This window comes from Tinamus guttatus, unplaced genomic scaffold, assembly GCF_059628265.1.
Source record: "Tinamus guttatus ecotype Peru unplaced genomic scaffold, ASM5962826v1 Tinamus_guttatus_pri_ptg000344l, whole genome shotgun sequence".
In the NCBI taxonomy this organism is placed as follows: domain Eukaryota; kingdom Metazoa; phylum Chordata; class Aves; order Tinamiformes; family Tinamidae; genus Tinamus; species Tinamus guttatus.
The window spans coordinates 305,658-325,135 of record NW_028288878.1 but is presented as its reverse complement, the minus strand read 5'-3'; the positions used below and the strand labels follow the sequence as shown (position 1 = coordinate 325,135).

Here is a 19,478-nt window from a genome sequence, read left to right as displayed (position 1 = left end):
CATGCACACCCAGCCCACCTCCAGAAACAGATAAAAGGGAGCATTGACTGCCCTCGAGTCAGAGGGACTCACTTTCCTTCTCTCTGTACTCATCTGCTGTAGCACAACTGCGTTGATCTTCTCTTTTCATTTTTTTTTGGCTTTACTTAGAAGAAACAGTCATGTCTCGCCAATCTGTCTGTAGAAGCTTTGGAGGTGGTAGTAGAAGGGGCTACAGCTCTTGCTCGGCCATTGGTGGTGGCTTTGGAGGAGGTGGCAACAGAAGCAGGACCAGCTACAGCTCCTACTCCGTGTCCAGGGGATTTGGAGGTGGCGGACGTTGTGGAGGGTTTAGCAGCAGGAGCCTCCATAACATAGGCAGCAGCGGAAGGATTGCCATGGGTGGATGTTATGGTGGTGGAGGCTATGGAGGCAGAATCGGCTACGGTGGTGGCTTTGGAGGAATGAGTGGCTTTGGTGGAGGACTGGGTGGTTATGGTGGAGGAATGGGTGGTGGAGGAGGAATGGGTGGCTTTGGTGGAGGAATGGGAGGCTTTGGTGGACCAGGAATGGGTGGTGGAGGAGTAGGAGGCTTTGGTGGACCAGGCTTTGGTGGCCCTGGCTTTGGTGGCCCTGGTAGAGGTGGCCCTGGAATCCAGCCAGTGCAGGTTGACACCAGCCTCCTCCAGCCAGTCCATGTTGAGATTGACCCCCAGATCCAGCAAGTGAAAAACCAGGAGAAGGAGCAGATCAAGACTCTTAACAATCAGTTTGCCTCCTTCATTGATAAGGTGAGAGGATGGGATTAATATGTCTAATTAAGTGTCAAAACTTTGAGGAACTTTCATGTGCTGCAGAAATATTGGCCTTTCCAGCTAAATGTCGGTAGGATGGGAAGCTTGGGAATATTTCTTTTTATTTAGTACTGCCAGGGAAAAGATGGGAATCACTCTTCCATAGGAGATCAAAGCTATATCTTCAGGGCTTTATTCTAGACTGTTGAACTAGACTCAATAGATTATTCTTGCAAGCAGGTTAAACACCTCCGGGTACCTATGAGTTTCATGGGCAAACTTGTACTTCTGTACCGATCGCTTCTCAAAAGCTTTCCTCCTTTAGGTTAGGTTTATGTTAGGTTTTCACTAATGCATTTTTTTTCTATTTATTTAGTTATTTGGAGTAGAAATCTAAGATGTTTACACTGCCTGCTTTGGAAATGTGTTTGGAATTGGTGCTACATTTAAAAGCTCCTTTGACTTGTATATATCTTAGAAACTGCTTCCGTTTACTGATCTTGCAATTTACTCATCAGTAGAAAATCTTATTAGAATGTTACCTGGCTCTCACACCATCATGCAAAAGAGAACCAGCACCCTTTTAATGTGATGAAACGGGTGCCTTGGCTGTTCTGCATGTCGTGGTGAACACTCCAATGTGTTGGGTTTCAGGTTCGCTTCCTGGAGCAACAGAACAAGGTCCTCTCCACCAAGTGGGAGCTCCTGCAGCAGCAAGGGCCTTCTGGGCCAAAGAAGAACCTCGATGTCATCTTTGAGAATTACATCCAGAACTTGAGAAGGCAGCTGGATTCAATCTTGGCACAGAGGGGACAACTGGAATCAGAACTGCAGAACATGCAGCAATATGTTGAGGATTTCAAAAACAAGTAAGTGCAGAGTAACACAGAAAACAACTCAAGCAGCATCCGTTATCTCCCAGGCCATTTTTCTTCACACACATACTTTTTATAACAATTCTAGACATCACTCAGTTCAAATATTTTTTCTTCATCTCGGTTTAGCGGCCTTAGGTTGGAAAGTTCAGGAAACTCAGTTTGTACCCTTTTTCTCCCCAGGTATGAGGAAGAGATCAACAGGCGCACAAGTGCAGAGAATGAGTTTGTGGTGCTCAAGAAGGTGAGTCACACATGATGCATAATTAGCACTTGAATATAGCCTTTACCTGTGCTTCCAGGGGATTCCCTGTTAAAGGAAGGTCCAAGCTCAGTAGCTGGCAAGCTGCTACTGGGCTGCTTTTTCTTTGTGCAGTGAATGGTGCTGTTACCCTCAGCAAAATACACAGTTTCTGCTGTCCCGAGTAGTTTCCCAAAAGAGATGAAACTATTCTCTAATCATTCCTTTAGGATGTGGACTCTGCCTACATGACTAAAGTAGAGTTGGAAACAAGGGTGGGAGCTCTGACCGATGAAATGAATTTCCTGAGGAGCATCTACGAGGCGGTAAGGAGCTTCTCCTTCCCTTAGGTAGCTGAGATTCTGATGATGTATTTTTGTTTATCTGAGGCTCATTTGGGTCCTTGGTGGGTTTGCTCGGGGAGCAGCGCAGTGGCTTTCGTTGCTAATTTGTGTCTGCTCTGATTTTGGTGCTTTGCAGGAACTGTCTCAGATGCAGACGATCAGCCGGGACTTGTCCGTGGTGGTGTCTATGGACAACAACCGCCACCTGGATCTGGACAGCATCATCGAGGAGGTCCGGCGCCAGTATGAACAGATTGCTCAGAGCAGCAGGGCTGAGGCTGAGGCTTGGTACCAGAGCCAGGTGAGTCCCAAAGCAGTTGAGGGAGCCTGGCTCATGGCCAGAGTTTCAGATGGTTTAGGACAAAATGGGAGACCCCAGAGGGAATCCCCTTAGGTGATGAGTGAGTCCTACAGACATTCATGCAAGGATGTCTCAAAAGAAAGCGTGTTTTTGAGGGGCCTGGCTGACTTTTCAAGGACTCCAGGATCTTGCTTTGTGCAAGGTACACTCCTCAGTAAAAATGGCTGAAGGAACAGGCCTAACAAGAAAATGGCAGGACAAAATAGGTCTTCTGAAGCCAGTGAATGCACATTAGTATGATTAAGATCTATCTCAGAGTTCAAAAACATAACAGGAAAGGAATATTGAGTCTCAGAACCACTTTTAACATTGAGCTGGCCATCAACACCATGCTGTCATAAGTGCTGAGGGTACACGTGAGCTGTGAAACTGTTGACAGATCTTGTCTAGGCCCCAGGAATGTTCCATTAAGGTGTGCTTTGTCTTGGTGCCATCAGTACGAACAGCTGCAGAGCACTGCTGGAAGGCATGGGGACAGCCTGCGCAATACCAAGATAGAGATCCAAGAGCTCACCAGGAACATCCAGAGACTGCGGGCCGAAATTGAGAGCGTGAAGAAGCAGGTAGGAGCTTGTTGGTGCCTTGATGCTTATCCACATGAGGCTGGTCAGAAATGATGATGTATGGGGCACAAATGTCTTCTTCAACTCTCTGCTGTTCACTCCAAAAGATATTGTTGCCTTCACTTGGGGATTTGATAGCTGATCTCAGCTGACAAAATGAGAAACTGAGAATCTGCCTTTCTTTTTTCCCAGAACCAGCAGCTGCAGGCAGCTATTGCTGAGGCAGAGGAGCGGGGTGAGATGGCCATCAAGGATGCCAGGATTAAGCTGGAAGAGCTGGAAAGTGCCCTGCAGAAAGACAAGGAGGAGCTGGCTCGCTTGGTGAAGGAATACCAAGAGCTGCTGAACGTCAAGATCGCGCTGGATGTTGAGATTGCCATGTACAGGAAACTGCTGGAGGGAGAGGAGAACAGGTGGGCACTTGACCTTTGACTATCTGCACTGGACTCCTTGAGTAGTGCAGTTCTTTTCTAGTTTCGGCGTGACTATTCTGATCAAAATGGGTAAAATAGCTATGTGTCCTTTGGATTCAGTTTGATGGAGGCCAGAATTAACAATGGACATATTGTCCAAGTTCAATTTTGTTATGTGCTGATTATTTGAACCTTATCTCTGGAAGAAACTCTAAGTGAAATTGTCATGGCTTCCTCTCACAAATTAAGTTTATGATGCCAAAGTGCCAAATTAAGGTTAGAATACAGAAAAAAAAATCACAAAACCTTGGGAAAAGGTTATTTAAGTTCCAAGGTTAGGATGTCAAATAGTAAATAACACGTGATACTTTCTCTCCACAGGCTGTGTGGAGATGGCATGAACAACGTGAATGTCTGTAAGTATCTATGTTCATTCCATCACGAGGTGGTGTTGAGCTAAGTCAACAAGGACTCCCATCATTGTCTGGTATAATGTGTAACCTGTGCTTCTCTTCCAGCTGTGGTTGGCAGGACCACCATCTCTGGAGGCCGAGGAGTCGTGGGAGGAGGCTTCGGAGGTGGAAGTGGCATGGGAGGAGGCTTTGGAGTCGGAAGCATGGGAGGAGGCTTCGGAGGTGGAAGCGGCATGGGAGGAGGTGTATGTGGAGTAGGAGGAGGCTACAGTGGTGGAAGCTTGGGAGGAATCCACAGTGGTGGCTTCTCTTCTGGAAGTGGAAGAATCTGCGGCTCTGGAGGAGGTGGCGGCTATGGCTCCAGTGGAGGATCCTCCTCTGTACGGAGATGTGTCACAACCACCTCTGTCAAATCTTCCGGAGTGCGGTTCTGAGCCCTCGAGTCAGAGCACACAACCAAAGAAGCATCTCCTCTCTTCTCCTGGCAGTAGCACAGCCTCCTTAAATCCGCCTCCGGTATCCTGGCAAGAAACGAACTTTGTCCCCCATGGCCCTCCACGCACCAGCTTGTCTTCTGGGCTTGACCCAGAAAGGCAGTCTGGTGGCAAGGCCATGCCCTCCTCACGGTCCTGGCAAGCTGCTGGCTAGCCCCAAGCCCAGTGACGAATCAGTACGAGCAAAGAAAAGTCTCCCTTGCGGATACCTAGCATGGAGAGCTGCTTTAACGGAGGGAAACGCTCTGCCTTTCTTGCTGTACATTTCTGGCTGCCTAGAGGCAAATGTGTATAGAAGTCCTCTTTGCTCCCTCCCCTTCCTATTGCTTCCTCGATGGCCATGTCTTTGGGGTGCTTCAGCAAGTAGTACATCTACTTCTTCCATTTGCTAGTCATAGGGGCCATGGCAGGGCTGGGCAAAGTGTTTTCCATCTTGGCAGAGCTGGGGAGCAAGCAGATGGCCAGAGGGATGACTGGCCCTGGAGTGGAGCAACTGGGCAACTTGGTTCCCCTGATAGCTCCAGTGGAGTGCCATTTCCACCTCTCCTTACTCTGCCTACACCTGCCGACACCTGATGAACCCATGGCCCATCTCTAACATGCTCTTTGCCCAGCGTGCTCCTCATTGCTAGGCTCCCTGCGACATGGAACAGGCTGTACGGTCCCCACCTCCCTTCCTCTTCTTTCCATGGTATGTCCTACTTCCTCAGGATGTTGCCATTCTCAATAAATTGCAGAGAACATATCTCCTGTCTATGTCATTCCTATTTAACCAGTGTTAACTGGTAGGGGGATCTCAAGGGATGGGTCATCTCAACTTGCCACCTCAGGTAGCCATCCATTCCATTCCACGGAAAGTCAGCTAAGCACCCAGAGGGGTTTTCTTTCCACTGAGAGAAGGGAGACGAGTCTTGCTCTGGCCCCAGGGGGGTGCATGGGAGCAGGACGTGAGTGCAGTGCTCATGTGTTTGATCTGTGCTGTGCTTCAGTTTTTTCCACCACAAAGATCAAAGAGACACAAAACACCTGCAGCAGCGGTTCAGGACGCCCACAGCAACGTGCTCAGAGCTGCCAGTGTCCCTGTAGCAGGTCTAGAAAGTCTGGTGGACTTGGCAAGAGCTCCATGCAAGGCTGCATGAGCTTGCAATGGGGCCAGTGATGGGACTCAAGAAAATGCTTTTCTGCTCATTTCTGAGGGCATCAGAGCAGTTCCAGAGTTGGGAAGCATCTGCCTGGCCTCTTTCCATTAAAAAGGGTCATTGGGGCTTACCAGAGTGAGGAGAAGGCAAGGTGTTTCAGGAGAGGGGCTTGTGCCAAGAGTGCTTTGGGGTTTGGCTCAGGGGAAGAGTCAACTGCTCTGCTTCTGAAGAGGAACACAGGCTAATATTTAGCCTTAAAACCTTAAACACGCTCTTGTGGGATTGCTGTTGGGAATCGGTGTGGTGCCCTCATCTACACTTCCTTTGAATGTTGGCCAGATTCGCTTGGCTGTGTGTGTCCTGAAGTTGCAGCCTGGCTTGGGCTGCTCAAGCTGCTTTTTCTGTTGGCTTCTCTTGCCCAAATGTTGATGCTTTTGCTGTGCATAAGCATCTTATGCTCAGCTCCTTGCATAAGAGATCTGAAGGGGTGGCTGGAGCCTAGGTTGTCTATTGAGTTTTACCTGGAGGAGGTTGATGTGACTCCAGGTTGGGAATGATCCGCTAATCTCCTCTGAAGATGTCACAGTGACTCAATATGTGTTTATAGCACATGGTCAGCATCTTGGCATGTGGCTGATGCAGCAAATCTTCCTGTTTGTTGTGGTGCTGCCATGTGGATGTTACAATACACTCACGTTGTCTGTGGAGGAAGGCAGCCCCCATGTTTGGCAATGTGAAAGGAGGCCAAGAGAAGAGGCAGCCTCTTTTTTTTTTTACAGAAACCTCTGATCTGTCCTTTATCTCCTAAGGACCATTGATTTGGAGTGGTCAACTGGACTGCAGGATGCACTAATCATTGGGGCTTGCGAGTACCACCATCATATGAGACTCTCTTCATCATAGACCCCTTTTAAGGGGAAGAGTCTCCTTCCTGCTGTAGTGCACCATGGAGGACATGCCACCCACATGGGGATCACCCTTGAGGCTGCCATCCTGAGCTGTGTCTCCTCACTCCTATGGCTTTTGCAAGTGATTTTCCGGGTTAGGTTTTCAGAAGCTGTGATGCATAAGGTGACTTACTGGTACAACTCTGTGACTAAGAAGTCTCTGAAAGATTCTCTGTTTTTGATTGCTGATGCATATGAACTTTTAAATAATGTATTCATATGGCATCTGATTAGGTCAAATTGAAGAATGACAGTGATGTAGAATGTTCTGATTAATGCACTAGTTAAATACAGAGTCTGTAAGCGCTATTTAAACTCTATTCTGCAGCTATTCTGCATCTGAATATTATTACATTCAGGATGAATAATACATTTAACTTAAAGATACATGTGATTAATAATATTATATTCATCTGAATGTAATAATATTCAGATGCAGAATAGCTGCAGAATAGAGTTTAAATAGCGCTTACAGACCTCTGTATTTAACTAGTGCCTTTTTCAGAACATTATACATCACTGTCATTCTTCAATTTGGACCCTAATCTGATGCCTTATGAATAATTATTTAAAAGTTCATATGCATGCAATCAAAATGAGATTCTTTCAGAGACTTCTTAGTACAGAGTTGTACAGTATGTCCCTTATGCATCACAGCTTCTGAAAATAAGGAAAACCACACTGTTCCTTTTCTTAACATTTCTTTCTCTTTAGTTGCCTCATCTTTAGAAATAACCAAGTAATTATGCAGTCAACCACATTCATCTGAACAGTAGGAACTCCCCATGCCCCAAATTATTCATCTGTCTTTCCATTTCTTGTCTCTGTCCCCATCACCATCACCATAGCAGTTGTCCAAAGCATCCTTCCAGTCTTCTGCAGGTAGACATTCCCCATCGCAGAAGCACGGAGCAGAAACATTCATGTTGCCTTGTTCATTCTGCTCCAGTGTTGTCCAAGGTCCTCGGTAGTCAGTTATCAAAGAATCTGGGTGATGCAGTTGGAGGGAATTTAATCCACTTGGAGAAGACACTCCCATCCAAAGTGATGCTACTCATACTCCAAGGAGTGGTAATTCCTTTCTAAGAGAAGAATATGCTGATTTTCTTCAAACTTTGTTGTCATAAATTCCCATTCAAGATTGGGAAACCTTTCCTAAAGTGCCAAAGGCAAATTTACACACAGAGTGAAGATTTAGGGTGTGTGTAAGGAATTGTGAAAGCCATATTATAGCTGGGCTCTCATCAAAACTTCTCCTTTCAGTGTTTCTTTGGATTGAAAGATTTAGATTTGGAATTACTGGGGACCATTAACAAATGCAGGGAAGCTAGTGAGGGGCTAGAGAAGCGTGTTGCAGTAAAAGACGGCTTTCAAGATGCCGTAAAGACACTGGAGTCCACTTAGTCACTATGACCTGTTTCAATGTTCTTATTCTTTTATTCCCTTCTATATTGCAGGGTGTGCCTCTAGACAGACCCAAATATGGTAAAGCTACATTGAAAATCTGTCAACATCACCAAGCTGATGAAGACAATAAATTGGTTTCCATCTTCACGCCCATGCAATCCCAGCTTACCTCTTGAGGAGGATAAAAGGGAGTGCTTGAAGCTGCGGAGTCAGAGAAGACTCTGAGCACTTCTCTCTGCATTGCTCTCCTTGCTGCTTAGCTCTGTTGATCTTTCTTCTCAGTTTTGACATTGCTAAGAAGAAATAGTCATGTCTCGGCAGTCAGCTTGTAGAAGCTTTGGAGGCGGTAGTAGAAGGGGCTACAGCTCTTGCTCGGCCATTGGTGGTGGCTTTGGAGGAGGTGGCAATAGAAGCAGGATCAGCTACAGCTCCTACTCCACGTCCAGGGGATTTGGAGGTGGTGGACATTGTGGAGGGTTTAGCAGCAGGAGCCTCCATAACATAGGCAGCAGCGGAAGGATTGCCGTGGGTGGATGTTATGGTGGTGGAGGCTATGGAGGCAGAATTGGCTACGGTGGTGGCTTTGGAGGACTGGGTGGTTACGGTGGAGGAGTATGTGCTGGTGGAATGAGTGGTGGAGGAATGGGAGGCTTTGGTGGACCAGGAATAATTGGTGGAGGAATGGGAGGCTTTGGTGGACCAGGAATGGGTGGTGGAGGAGTGGGAGGTTTTGGTGGCCCTGGATTCCCTGGAGGCATCCATCCAGTGCACGTTGACTCAAGCCTACTGCGGCCAGTCCATGTTGAGATCGACCCCCAGATCCAGCAAGTGAAAAACCAGGAGAAGGAGCAGATCAAGACTCTGAACAATCAGTTTGCCTCCTTCATTGATAAGGTGAGAATTTAGGGCTGTGCTTTACTGAGCATGGGCTCTTTTGACTTACTTGTGCTATGGAAAAGGAGTTTTTTTTTTGTTTGTTTCTCACGAACTAGTACTTGTTAAAATTAGCAAGACTGATGCTTTAGTAAGAGGTCATTGTTAAGTTCTTACTACATATATCGAAGACTGGATAAGGTTTAATATTAATAGAAGAGGCAATATCCTGAGTACATTCCGAAGAGTCTCTTGCCCAGGCATCTCTTCAGCTTAATGTGTGGAAGTTCCAGTGATTCAGGGTTAAGTCATCATAGAATATTTAGATATCTAACACAGGTCTCGCTACTGTACTTTTCTTTTTGACAATTGCTCTTCTCATGGATGTGATCCTATAAAAAATTAAAAGTAAAGTCTGAAATTAATTTCATTTCAAAGAAAAACCAGAGAATTACAGATTGCCTTGTAGGAGAATATATGTAAATTTGAATGAGCTGCAATTCCATTGGGAATTTGAGAAATTAATCCCTTAGCTGTCCAAGTAAGTGAAATGCTTAAGAACTGACACGTGTCCCAGAATTCCGGGGGAAATTTCTTACTCTCCCCTCTGTCGGCTCTCAGGTTCGCTTCCTGGAGCAACAGAACAAGGTCCTCTCCACTAAGTGGGAGCTCCTGCAACAGCAAGGGCCTTCTGGGCCAAGGAAGAACCTCGATGTCGTCTTTGATGGTTACATCCAGAACTTGAGGAGGAGACTGGAGTCTCTCCTGGGACAGAGGGGAGAGTTGGAGTCTGAGCTGCAGAGCATGCGCCAATATGTTGAGGATTACAAAAGCAAGTAAGTGCTGGAGCCTGATGTGGAAGAAGTAACCACCAAGGCAAGGAGATCTGAAGCAGCTCTGAGATTTCACCGCTGTCTTCCCTTTGCTCCTGAGCGTTGAGGATGGTTTCTAGAGTACGTTGTTCAGCTGGTTGACTGTGGGGTAGTCCAAGAGACTCATCCTCTTGTTTTCCCTTCAACAGGTATGAAGAAGAGATCAACAGGCGCACCGCTGCCGAGAATGAGTTTGTGGTGCTCAAGAAGGTGAGTCACACAGACACCACTAAAGTGTGTGTGTGTTTATGTGGGTTGGGGACAGTTTGGGAAGGCATTGGAAGGAGGCAGCTTGAGGAAGAGCAGCTTCCAACAGGAGGCAATGGTTGTCATCAGCACTTCAGGGATCAGAGAAGAAGGCTCTTTACCTTTGTGATCTTCCCTTAGGATGTGGACTGTGCCTACATGACCAAAGTAGAGTTGGAAGCAAAGGTGGGAGCTCTGACTGATGAAATCAACTTCCTGAGGAACATATATGAGGAGGTAAGAAGGCATTCATGTTTGACTAGGTGCATTTAATGTTGGGAGTTTCTTGCAACTCTCTGCCACTGCTGCTCCCTCATCAGTTCCTTAAAAGTTCATGTTACTTCCTCTCTTGAATTCAGGAACTGGCTCAGATGCGTACAATCAGCCAGGACTTGTCCGTGGTGGTGTCTATGGACAACAACCGTCACCTGGATCTGGAGAGCATCATTGACGAAGTCCGACGCCAGTATGAACAGATTGCTCAGAGCAGCAGGGCTGAGGCTGAGGCTTGGTACCAGAGCCGGGTGAGTCCCAAAGCAGTTGTGGATGCTCCAATGCTCATCATGGCTCGCTGCCCTCCTTACCATGCAGCAAGAAAAAGGGTTGAGTTCTCTGCAGCTCCTGTCACTCAAGGATTGTTTTGTCTCTGTGTTATCAGTATGAGGAGCTGCAGAGCACTGCTGGAAGGCAGGGGGACAACCTGCGCAATACCAAGGTAGAGATCCAAGAGCTCACCAGGAACATTCAGAGGCTGCGGGCTGAAATCGACAACGTGAAGAAGCAGGTAAGGCTCCTTGAGCTCCTCAACCACGTTGGGTACTGGCATCAGGATGGATTCCAGAGGAGAAGTCTGGGGGAACCAGGATGCTTCAATTGAAGTGTAGTCAGTGTAAAGCAATGCTTTAGGATGACCTTGCTTGTTCCTACCTCTTCTCCATCCCATTTGTGCCTTGGGGACTGCTCCAACGAAGGCGTGTGGAAGGGGATTGAAAATCTGCCTTCCTTCTTTCTCAGAACCAGCAGCTGCAGGCAGCTATTGCTGAGGCAGAGGAGCGTGGGGAGATGGCCCTCAAGGATGCCAGGAGGAAATTGGAAGAGTTGGAATGTGCCCTGCAGAAAGACAAGGAGGAGCTGGCTCGCTTGGTGAAGGAATACCAAGAGCTGCTGAACACCAAGATTGCACTGGATGTTGAGATTGCCATGTACAGGAAACTGCTGGAAGGAGAGGAGAGCAGGTGCCCTTTCTTTTTTGTTCTTGATTGATCGTTACGTGATTACACTATGTTTCTATAGTAGGATTTGGGATAAATGCCTGGGAATGTATTCCTTCTTCCTCATGATATAATTCTTTGCCTTCAGAATGTTGACCCATCTGTGTTATAAAAATACAAAGTTGAGTGTTACTAATTGGGACACACACACACACACACAAAAAGAGCCCAGAAAGAATAGAGAAGGTATAGTTATGAAAAAGGTGGCATTCTCAGCCTGAGCTTTCTCAGTTATTGACCAATATTATTTCCCATCACAGGTTGTGTGGAGATGGCATGAACAACGTGAATGTCTGTAAGTATCCATGTTCATTCAATTGTGAGGTTGTGTTGAGCTAAGTCAACTACGACTCCCCTGATTGTCCTGTACAACGTGTAACCTGTGCTTCTCTTCCAGCTGTGGTTGGCAGGACCACCATCTCTGGAGGCAGAGGAGTCGTGGGAGGAGGCTTCGGAGGTGGAAGCGGCATGGGAGGAGGCTTCGGAGGTGGAAGTGGCATAGGAGGAGGCTTCGGAGGTGGAAGTGGCATAGGAGGAGGTGTATGTGGAGTAGGAGGAGGCTACAGTGGTGGAAGCTTGGGAGGAAGCTGCGGAATAGGAGGAGGAATTCACAGTGGTGGCTTCTCTTCTGGAAGTGGAAGAATCTGCAGCTCTGGAGGAGGTGGCGGCTATGGCTCCAGTGGAGGATCCTCCTCTGTACGGAGATGTGTCACAACCACCTCTGTCAAATCTTCTGGCGTGCGGTTCTGAGCCCTCGAGTCAGAGCACACAACCAAAGAAGCATCTCCTCTCTTCTCCTGGCAGTAGCACAGCCTCCTTAAATCCGCCTCCGGTATCCTGGCAAGAAACGAACTTTGTCCCCCATGGCCCTCCACGCACCAGCTTGTCTTCTGGGCTTGACCCAGAAAGGCAGTCTGGTGGCAAGGCCATGCCCTCCTCACGGTCCTGGCAAGCTGCTGGCTAGCCCCAAGCCCAGTGATGAATCAGTACGAGCAAAGAAAAGTCTCCCTTGCGGATACCCAGCACGGAGAGCTGCTTTAACGGAGGGAAACGCTCTGCCTTTCTTGCTGTACATTTCTGGCTGCCTGGAGGCAAACATGTATAGAAGTCCTCTTTGCTCACTCGCCTTCCTGTTGCTTCCTCAATGGCCATGTCTCCGGGGTGCTTCAGCAAGTAGTACATCTACTTCTTCCATTCGCTAGTCATAGGGGCCATGGCAAGGCTGGGCAAAGCACTTTCCATCTTGGCAGAGCTGGGGAGCAAGCAGATGGCCAGAGGGATGACTGGCCCTGGAGTGGAGCAACTGGGCAACTTGGTTCCACCTCTCCTTGCTCTGCAAAAGCTGTCGACACCTGATGAACACAAGGCCCTTCTCCAGCATGTTCTTTGCCAAGCGTGTTCCTCAGCCCTACGCTCCCTGCGACATGGAACAGGCTGTACGGTCCTCACCTCCCTTCCTCTTCTTTTCATGGTATGTCCTACTTCCTCAGGATGTTGCCATTCTCAATAAATTGCAGAGAACATATCTCCTGTCTATGTGTCCTTGTTTTAAGGGTCACTCCTACATAACCAGTGTTGTCTTGGGGAAGCCACTTGTGGACATACTCTGGGTTCTTCCTCTGTTCAACATTATCATGTTGTCATGGTTTTAGGAGGGAATGGAAATGGTGTGTGGCATGGGAGAAGCAAGCGTGTAGGTTTTGGTGGTTTTCATGATACCTTTCTTGGCTCTCACCAGCCATGTTAGTGCCTGAATGTAGAAAATGATGGACTTTGTGCAGGAGCCCTTTGAGTGCATCAAGGTTCCACTGGTGGAGACCCAAAGATGTCGACAATGGGAATTGGCAGGTAGCAGGCAACAGATTACGCTTGTCTTGAGAAGGTCATGAGAAGGTGGCAGTGGCAGAACTCATGTGCAGTGATAGTACGGCACCCTTATTGCAACATTCTGTGAACATCACTACGGATGAAGATCTAAGCACACAGGACAGCTTTGCCCAGGCAGGCTGCAAAGTCCTTCACTCTACAAGTTCTCAGGAGCATTGACTCATCCTGTTCCACATTGACTGGTAGTGGGATTTCAAGGGGCTAGAAGGGGACAGGTCATCTCAACTTGCCACCTCAGGTAGCCATCCATTCCATTCCATGGAAAGCTAAGTGTCCGGAAGGGTTTTCTTTACATTGAGAGCAAGGGAGATGAGTCTTGCTCTGGCCCCAGGGGGGTGCATGGGAGCAGGACGTGAGTGCAGTGCTCATGTGTTTGATCTGTGCTGTGCTTCAGTTTTTCCACCACAAGATGAGATCAAAGAGACACAAACACCTGCAGCAGTGGTTCAGGACGCCCACAGCAACGTGCTCAGAGCTGCCAGTGTCCCTGTAGCAGGTCTAGAAAGTCTGGTGGACTTGGCAAGAGCTCCACGCAAGGCTGCATGAGCTTGCAATGGGGCCGGTGATGGGACTCAAGGAAAGGCTCTTCTGCTCATTTCTGAGGATATCAGAGCACTTTCAGAGTTGGGAAGCATCTGCCTGGCCAGAGCGAGGAGAAGACAAGGAGTTTCAGGAGAGGGGCTTGTGCCAAGAGTGCTTTGGGGTTTGGCTCAGGGGAAGAGTCAACTGCTCTGCTTCTGAAGAGAAACACAGGCTAATATTTAGCCTTAAAACCTGAAACACGCTCTTGTGGGATTGCTATTGGGAATCAGTGTGGTGCCCTCATCTACACTTCCTTTGAATGTTGGCCAGATTTGCTTGGCTGTGTGTGACCTGAAGTTGCAGCCTGGCTTGGGCTGCTCAAGCTGCTTTTTCTGTTGGGCTTCTCTTGCCCAAATGTTGATGCTTTTGCTGTGCACAGCTCCTTGCATAAGAGATCTGAAGGGGGGCTGGAGCCCAGGCTGTCTATCGAGTTTTACCTGGAGGAGGTTGATATGACTCCAGGTTGGGAATAATCTCCAAATCTTGTCTGAAGACGTCAGACTGACTCAATCTGGGCGTCTTATCTGCATGTGTAGAACCTGGTCAGCATCTTGGTATTTTGCTGACACAGCAGATCTTCCTCTTGGTTTTCGGGTAGCCATCTGTGATATCATGAGGGCATTTACAGAGAAGAGCAAACCCCGTGTTTGGCAACGTGGAATGAGGCCAAGAGAAGAGGCAATCTGGTTTTTGTAACAAAATTTACTTGTCTCAGGGAACTTTCTGAAGACTTAATGAACAAGTATATTTGCCCTTGGAATCTTAAAGTCATCTCATATTTTGGATACGTGAATTGCTTAGATGACTGTAAGATATATTTGCTTTGAAAACTATTGATGAGTTTTAGAAGTTACTATCTACGAAAAAATATAAGATATGTATTTTTCCAACAATTTATAAATGTCACTAAAATGTATGGTTGACTAATATGACCCATGAAATATCCTCAAGACTTTTTACCTGTGAAATTCATACTTCATTGCTAGGTGCATGATATTGACCATTATTTTTCAATAGTTTGAAGCTGAAGCTGGTGTCCTAGAACTACATTTTTTTTCCTATAGTGAATTTAGGCTGGAAGTCCCCAGCCCTACTCACCCCCAAACTGTAGCCTAAGGTGCTCTTGCCTCAAATCTAAAACACATATGATACACAGCAGCATTCTTTACTGTAACTACTTAATGGAGCCTCAGAGCTTCTTCCCCCCTTTGCTTCCCTCTTTCAGAAATGATCAAATATGACACTCAGCTACATTTTTTACTTACCAACTTAATTAAAAAGTTATCTTAAGAAAGCCATTGATATCTCTGCTTGTGCTTCTCTATGATTTGCCTGTCTCCAGCCACCACCACATCAAGCATCCGAAGCGTCATTCCATTCCTCTGCAGGTTCAACATTTCTTGAATCCATTGGAAAAGCATAGGAAAGGAGCTTGGCCATCCACGTTCTCTCATTCCTGGTGTGTCGTAGTGTTCATCATCTTGGTACCTGCTAAACCCAGACTCTCAGAGATACATTCAATTGGAATTTGTTCTAGAAGGAGAAGGCACTCCCATCTCAAGTGATGGTAAGCAAAGGAGCTAAGCACCTCCTATCTGGTTAAAAAAGAAATGCTGACCCTTGTTAAATGTTAATGTGTGGCATTCTTGCTCTACATTGGGAAACTGCTTCCTGAAAAGCAATCAGCAGTTTTCCACATTAAAAAAAAAAAAAAAAAAAAAAAAGACTTGGGGTGTGTTTGGGGGAATTGTGAAAGTCTCATTCTCGCTGATTTTGACCAAAATGCTTGCCTGACATTGTGCTTCGGTGCAAAAGATCCAAATCCAGATAAACGAGAAATTGCTAAGAATGGATGGAAAGGTGGGAGGAGGGATGAACATGACTACATCAGTGTAGAAGATATATTTCCAGATGCCGTAGAGATATGAGAGTCCACTTACTCACTGAGACCTGTTTCACTGTTCTTGCTGTTTTATTGCTCTTCTACATTGCAAAGTGTAATTCTGGGTGGAGTCTACATTTGGCAAAAATCTGTTAACCGCACAAAGCTGATGAACACAATAAATTGGTTTCCTCCTCACACCCATGTAGACCCAGCCCACCTCCTGAAACAGATAAAAGGGAATGCCTGAAGCTGTGGAGTCAGAGAAGACTCTCAACACTTCTCTCTGCATTCGCCCCTCTGCAGCACAGCTTTGTTGACTTCTCAACTCTGCTTAGAAGAAGCAATCATGTCTCGGCAGTCGATCTGTAGAAGCTTTGGAGGCGGAAGCAGAAGGGGATACAGCTCTTGCTCTGCCGTCGGTGGTGGCTTTGGAGGAAGCGGGGGCAGAAGCAGGATCAGCTATAGCTCATTCTCCACATGCAGGGGAACTGGAGGCGGCGGACGTTGTGGAGGCTTTAGCAGCAGGAGCCTCCATAATATAGGTGGAAGTGGAAGGATTGCCGTGGGTGGATGTTATGGTGGTGCATATGGATCTAGAATTGGTAGCTTTGGTGCAGGCTATGGAGGAGGAATTGGCAGCTTCGGAGGAGGTGTCATTGGTGGAGGAATAGGCAGCTTTGGTGGCTCTGTGAGAGGTGGCCCTGGGTTCCCTGCAGGCATTCAACCTGTGCAAGTTGACCCAACCCTCCTGCGGCCAGTCCATGTTGATATTGATCCTCAGATCCAACAAGTGAAGTGTCAGGAGAAGGAACAGATCAAGACCCTTAACAACCAGTTTGCTTCTTTCATTGACAAGGTGAGAGGATGGAACTGTATTTAGCTGGGAATGGAGACTCTCAGGATCTTTGCTGTGTTGTGGAGAGGTCCTTATAAGCTCAATGTTGGCGGGTCTGGAAGGTGGGCAGTGATTTTCTCATGTAGTTCTTATAAGTAAGTGTGAAAATTTTACATCCACAGGAAAATCAAAGGACTGTCTCTACAGTTGTCTGGTCCAAATGTTCCTTAGCTTTTATTTCTAGTGTTCTCTGCAGAATCAAGACAAGAGATATGTATTCAGTACTCTTTGTACCTCATAAGGGGAATGTTCTCTGAGATATAGACACATCTAATTTCATACTTTGGAAGGTTTTGCAAGCATTACCTAAAATATTTTCAACCTAATGCAGGCTAAACTGGAGAAAAAAAATCCCTAAGCTGCCCAGAAAGTACAAGGACTGACACATCTCCCAGAATCCCAGGGGAAATCTCTTACACTCCCCTCTGTGGGCTTTCAGGTTCGCTTCCTGGAGCAACAGAACAAGGTCCTCTCCACCAAATGGGAGCTCCTGCAACAGCAAGGGCCTTCTGGGCCAAGGAAGAACCTCGATGTCATCTTTGACGGTTACATTCAGAACCTGAGGAGGAGACTGGACTCTCTCGCGGGACAGAGGGGAGAGTTGGAGTCTGAGCTGCAGTGCATGCGCCAATATGTTGAGGATTACAAAAGCAAGTAAGTGCTGGGGCCTGATGGGGAAGAAGTAACCACCAAGGCAAGGAGATCTGAAGCAGCTCTGAGATTTCACCGCTGTCTTCCCTTTGCTCCTGAGCGCTGAAGATGGTTTCTAGAGTACGTTGTTCAACTGGTTGACTGTGGGGTAGTCCAAGAGACTCATCCTCTTGTTTTCCCTTCAACAGGTATGAAGAAGAGATCAACAGGCGCACCGCTGCCGAGAATGAGTTTGTGGTGCTCAAGAAGGTGAGTCACACAGACACCACTAAAGTGTGTGTGTGTGTGTATGTGGGTTGGGGACAGTTTGGGAAGGCATTGAAAGGAGGCAGCTTGAGGAAGAGCAGCTTCCTCAGGAGGCACTGGTTGTCATCAGCTCTTCAGGGATCAGAGGAGAAGGCTCTTTACCTTTGTGATCTTCCCTTAGGATGTGGACTGTGCCTACATGACCAAAGTAGAGTTGGAAGCAAAGGTGGGAGCTCTGACTGATGAAATCAACTTCCTGAGGAACATATATGAGGAGGTAAGAAGGTATTCATGTTTGACTAGGTGCATTTAGTCTTGGGAGTTTCTTGGGCTCTCTGCAACTGCTGCTCCCTCCTCAGCTCCTCAAAAGTTCACATTAATTCCTCTCTTGCTTTCAGGAACTGGCTCAGATGCAGTCATTCAGCCGGGACTTGTCTGTGGTGGTGTCTATGGACAACAACCGCCACCTGGATCTGGACAGCATCATTGAGGAAGTCCGACAGCAGTATGAACAGATTGCTCAGAGAAGCAGGGCTGAGGCTGAGGCTTGGTACCAGAGCCGGGTGAGTCCCAAAGCAGTTGAGGATGCTCCGATGCTCATCATGGCTCGCTGCCCTCCTTACCATGCAGCAAGGAAAAGGGTTGAGTTCCCTGTAGCTCCTGTCACTCAAGGATTGTTTTGTCTCTGTGTTATCAGTATGAGGAGCTGCAGAGCACTGCTGGAAGGCAGGGAGACAACCTGCGTAATACCAAGATAGAGATCCAAGAGCTCACCAGGAACATTCAGAGGCTGCGGGGTGAAATTGAGAGCGTGAAGAAGCAGGTAGGGCTATCTGGCATCAGGATGGGTCCAGAGGAACAGACTGGGAGAACCAGGATCGTTTAATGGTTTTGGAGAACCTTGCTTGTTCCTATCTCTTCTCCCACCCATTTGGGCCTTGCGGACTGCTCCAACGAAGGCATGCGGAAGGGGATTGAGAATCTGCCTTCCTTCTTTCCCAGATCCAGCAGCTGCAGGCAGCTATTGCTGAGGCAGAGGAGCGGGGTGAGCTGGCCATCAAGGATGCCAGGAGGAAATTGGAAGAGTTGGAATGTGCCCTGCAGAAAGACAAGGAGGATCTTGCTCGCTTGGTGAAGGAATACCAAGAGCTGCTGAACACCAAGATTGCACTGGATGTTGAGATTGCCATGTACAGGAAACTGCTGGAGGGAGAGGAGAGCAGGTGAGATCTGCTGTCCTCCTCAGGATGGACTTAGCTCCTTAGAATAGATTTAGATTTCATTATGTGTCACAACCCATTTAAATCTGGGCTTTGAATTGATCTCATTTTTTCTAGAAAGAAGGCCCTGACAGGGAGTAGGTCCCAATAGTTTTGCTTGATTTTAAGAAAAGCAGAAAATAAAATAGTACTTGGGAAAGTGCAGTGTCGTGCTTAGCTGAAGTACCTTCTTCTGTATGGCGTAAATAACCCGTGTTCCTCTCCCTGTCCAGGCTGTGTGGAGATAACGCGTCCAACGTGAATGTCTGTAAGTATCGTGCAGTCTCCTTCCTCTCCAAATGCCCTTGCTGATGGGTATTCCTGGGATTATGAGGCTGATCACTGAGTCTCTCCTTCTCTCCCAGCTGTGGTAGGCAGAACCACTGTTGCTGGAGGTCGAGTTGGAAACTTCGGAGTCGGCAACGGTGTGGGAGGAGGAGTATGCGCAGTCGGAGGAGGAAGCATCGTGGGAGGCAGCTGTGGCGTGGGAGGAGGAATCCTCAGCGGTGGCTTCTCCTCTGGAAGTGGAAGGGTGTGCAGCTCCGCAGGGGGCAGCTTTGGTCCTGGGGCTGGATCCTCCTCCGTGCGGAGATGTGTCACAACCACAACGGTCAAATCTACAGGTGTAAAATACTGAGCCCTCCTCAGTTCCTCCAAGGGAAGAAGCATCTCCCGCCTCTGGCCAGCAGTGCAGCCCCTCGAGTCCAGCCTCGGCATCCAGCAAAGAACTGCTTCCCTTACAGCTCATAGCTTCCTTCCATCCTTCATGAATGGAGCTTTGCAGCAAAACATCGTCCCGCCGACAGATCCCGGCCCCTCCTGGAGCTTCCCCAGTCTCCAG

At 47.6% G+C, this 19,478-nt stretch overlaps 3 protein-coding genes across 12 annotated transcripts; all 3 read left to right on the top strand.

The window, feature by feature from the left end:
• Positions 1–135: 135 nt before the first annotated feature.
• On the top strand, positions 136–4,417 carry LOC104578340 (keratin, type II cytoskeletal 6A-like). 6 transcript variants are annotated; one of them, XM_088529777.1, is made up of 11 exons: positions 136–420; positions 499–770; positions 1,428–1,642; positions 1,832–1,892; positions 2,120–2,215; positions 2,370–2,534; positions 3,032–3,157; positions 3,350–3,570; positions 3,952–3,986; positions 4,089–4,148; positions 4,206–4,417. In XM_088529777.1, the coding sequence occupies exons 1-11, from the start codon at positions 162–164 to the stop codon at positions 4,415–4,417; spliced, it is 1,722 nt and encodes a 573-aa protein (XP_088385903.1). In that variant the 5' UTR covers positions 136–161. The 6 variants fall into 6 exon arrangements, with proteins under 6 accessions (XP_088385903.1, XP_088385902.1, XP_088385900.1 ...); XM_088529776.1 differs by having other exon boundaries at positions 136–426; positions 502–770; positions 4,089–4,154; positions 4,197–4,417; XM_088529774.1 differs by having other exon boundaries at positions 136–471; positions 532–770; positions 4,089–4,226; positions 4,272–4,417.
• A 3,841-nt stretch (positions 4,418–8,258) lies between these two features.
• LOC104578341 (keratin, type II cytoskeletal 6A-like) lies at positions 8,259–11,982 on the top strand. 5 transcript variants are annotated; one of them, XM_088529781.1, is made up of 11 exons: positions 8,259–8,568; positions 8,620–8,864; positions 9,465–9,679; positions 9,865–9,925; positions 10,103–10,198; positions 10,321–10,485; positions 10,620–10,745; positions 10,976–11,196; positions 11,493–11,527; positions 11,630–11,689; positions 11,750–11,982. In XM_088529781.1, the coding sequence occupies exons 1-11, from the start codon at positions 8,280–8,282 to the stop codon at positions 11,980–11,982; spliced, it is 1,746 nt and encodes a 581-aa protein (XP_088385907.1). In that variant the 5' UTR covers positions 8,259–8,279. The 5 variants fall into 5 exon arrangements, with proteins under 5 accessions (XP_088385907.1, XP_088385908.1, XP_088385906.1 ...); XM_088529782.1 differs by having other exon boundaries at positions 8,259–8,574; positions 8,635–8,864; XM_088529780.1 differs by having other exon boundaries at positions 8,259–8,565; positions 8,650–8,864; positions 11,630–11,982.
• Positions 11,983–15,921: 3,939 nt separating this feature from the next.
• LOC104578339 (keratin, type II cytoskeletal cochleal) lies at positions 15,922–19,274 on the top strand. The gene is made up of 9 exons (XM_010225895.2): positions 15,922–16,442; positions 16,921–17,135; positions 17,321–17,381; positions 17,560–17,655; positions 17,777–17,941; positions 18,076–18,201; positions 18,381–18,601; positions 18,871–18,905; positions 19,003–19,274. The coding sequence occupies exons 1-9, from the start codon at positions 15,933–15,935 to the stop codon at positions 19,272–19,274; spliced, it is 1,701 nt and encodes a 566-aa protein (XP_010224197.2). The 5' UTR covers positions 15,922–15,932.
• The last annotated feature ends 204 nt before the right edge of the window (positions 19,275–19,478 follow it).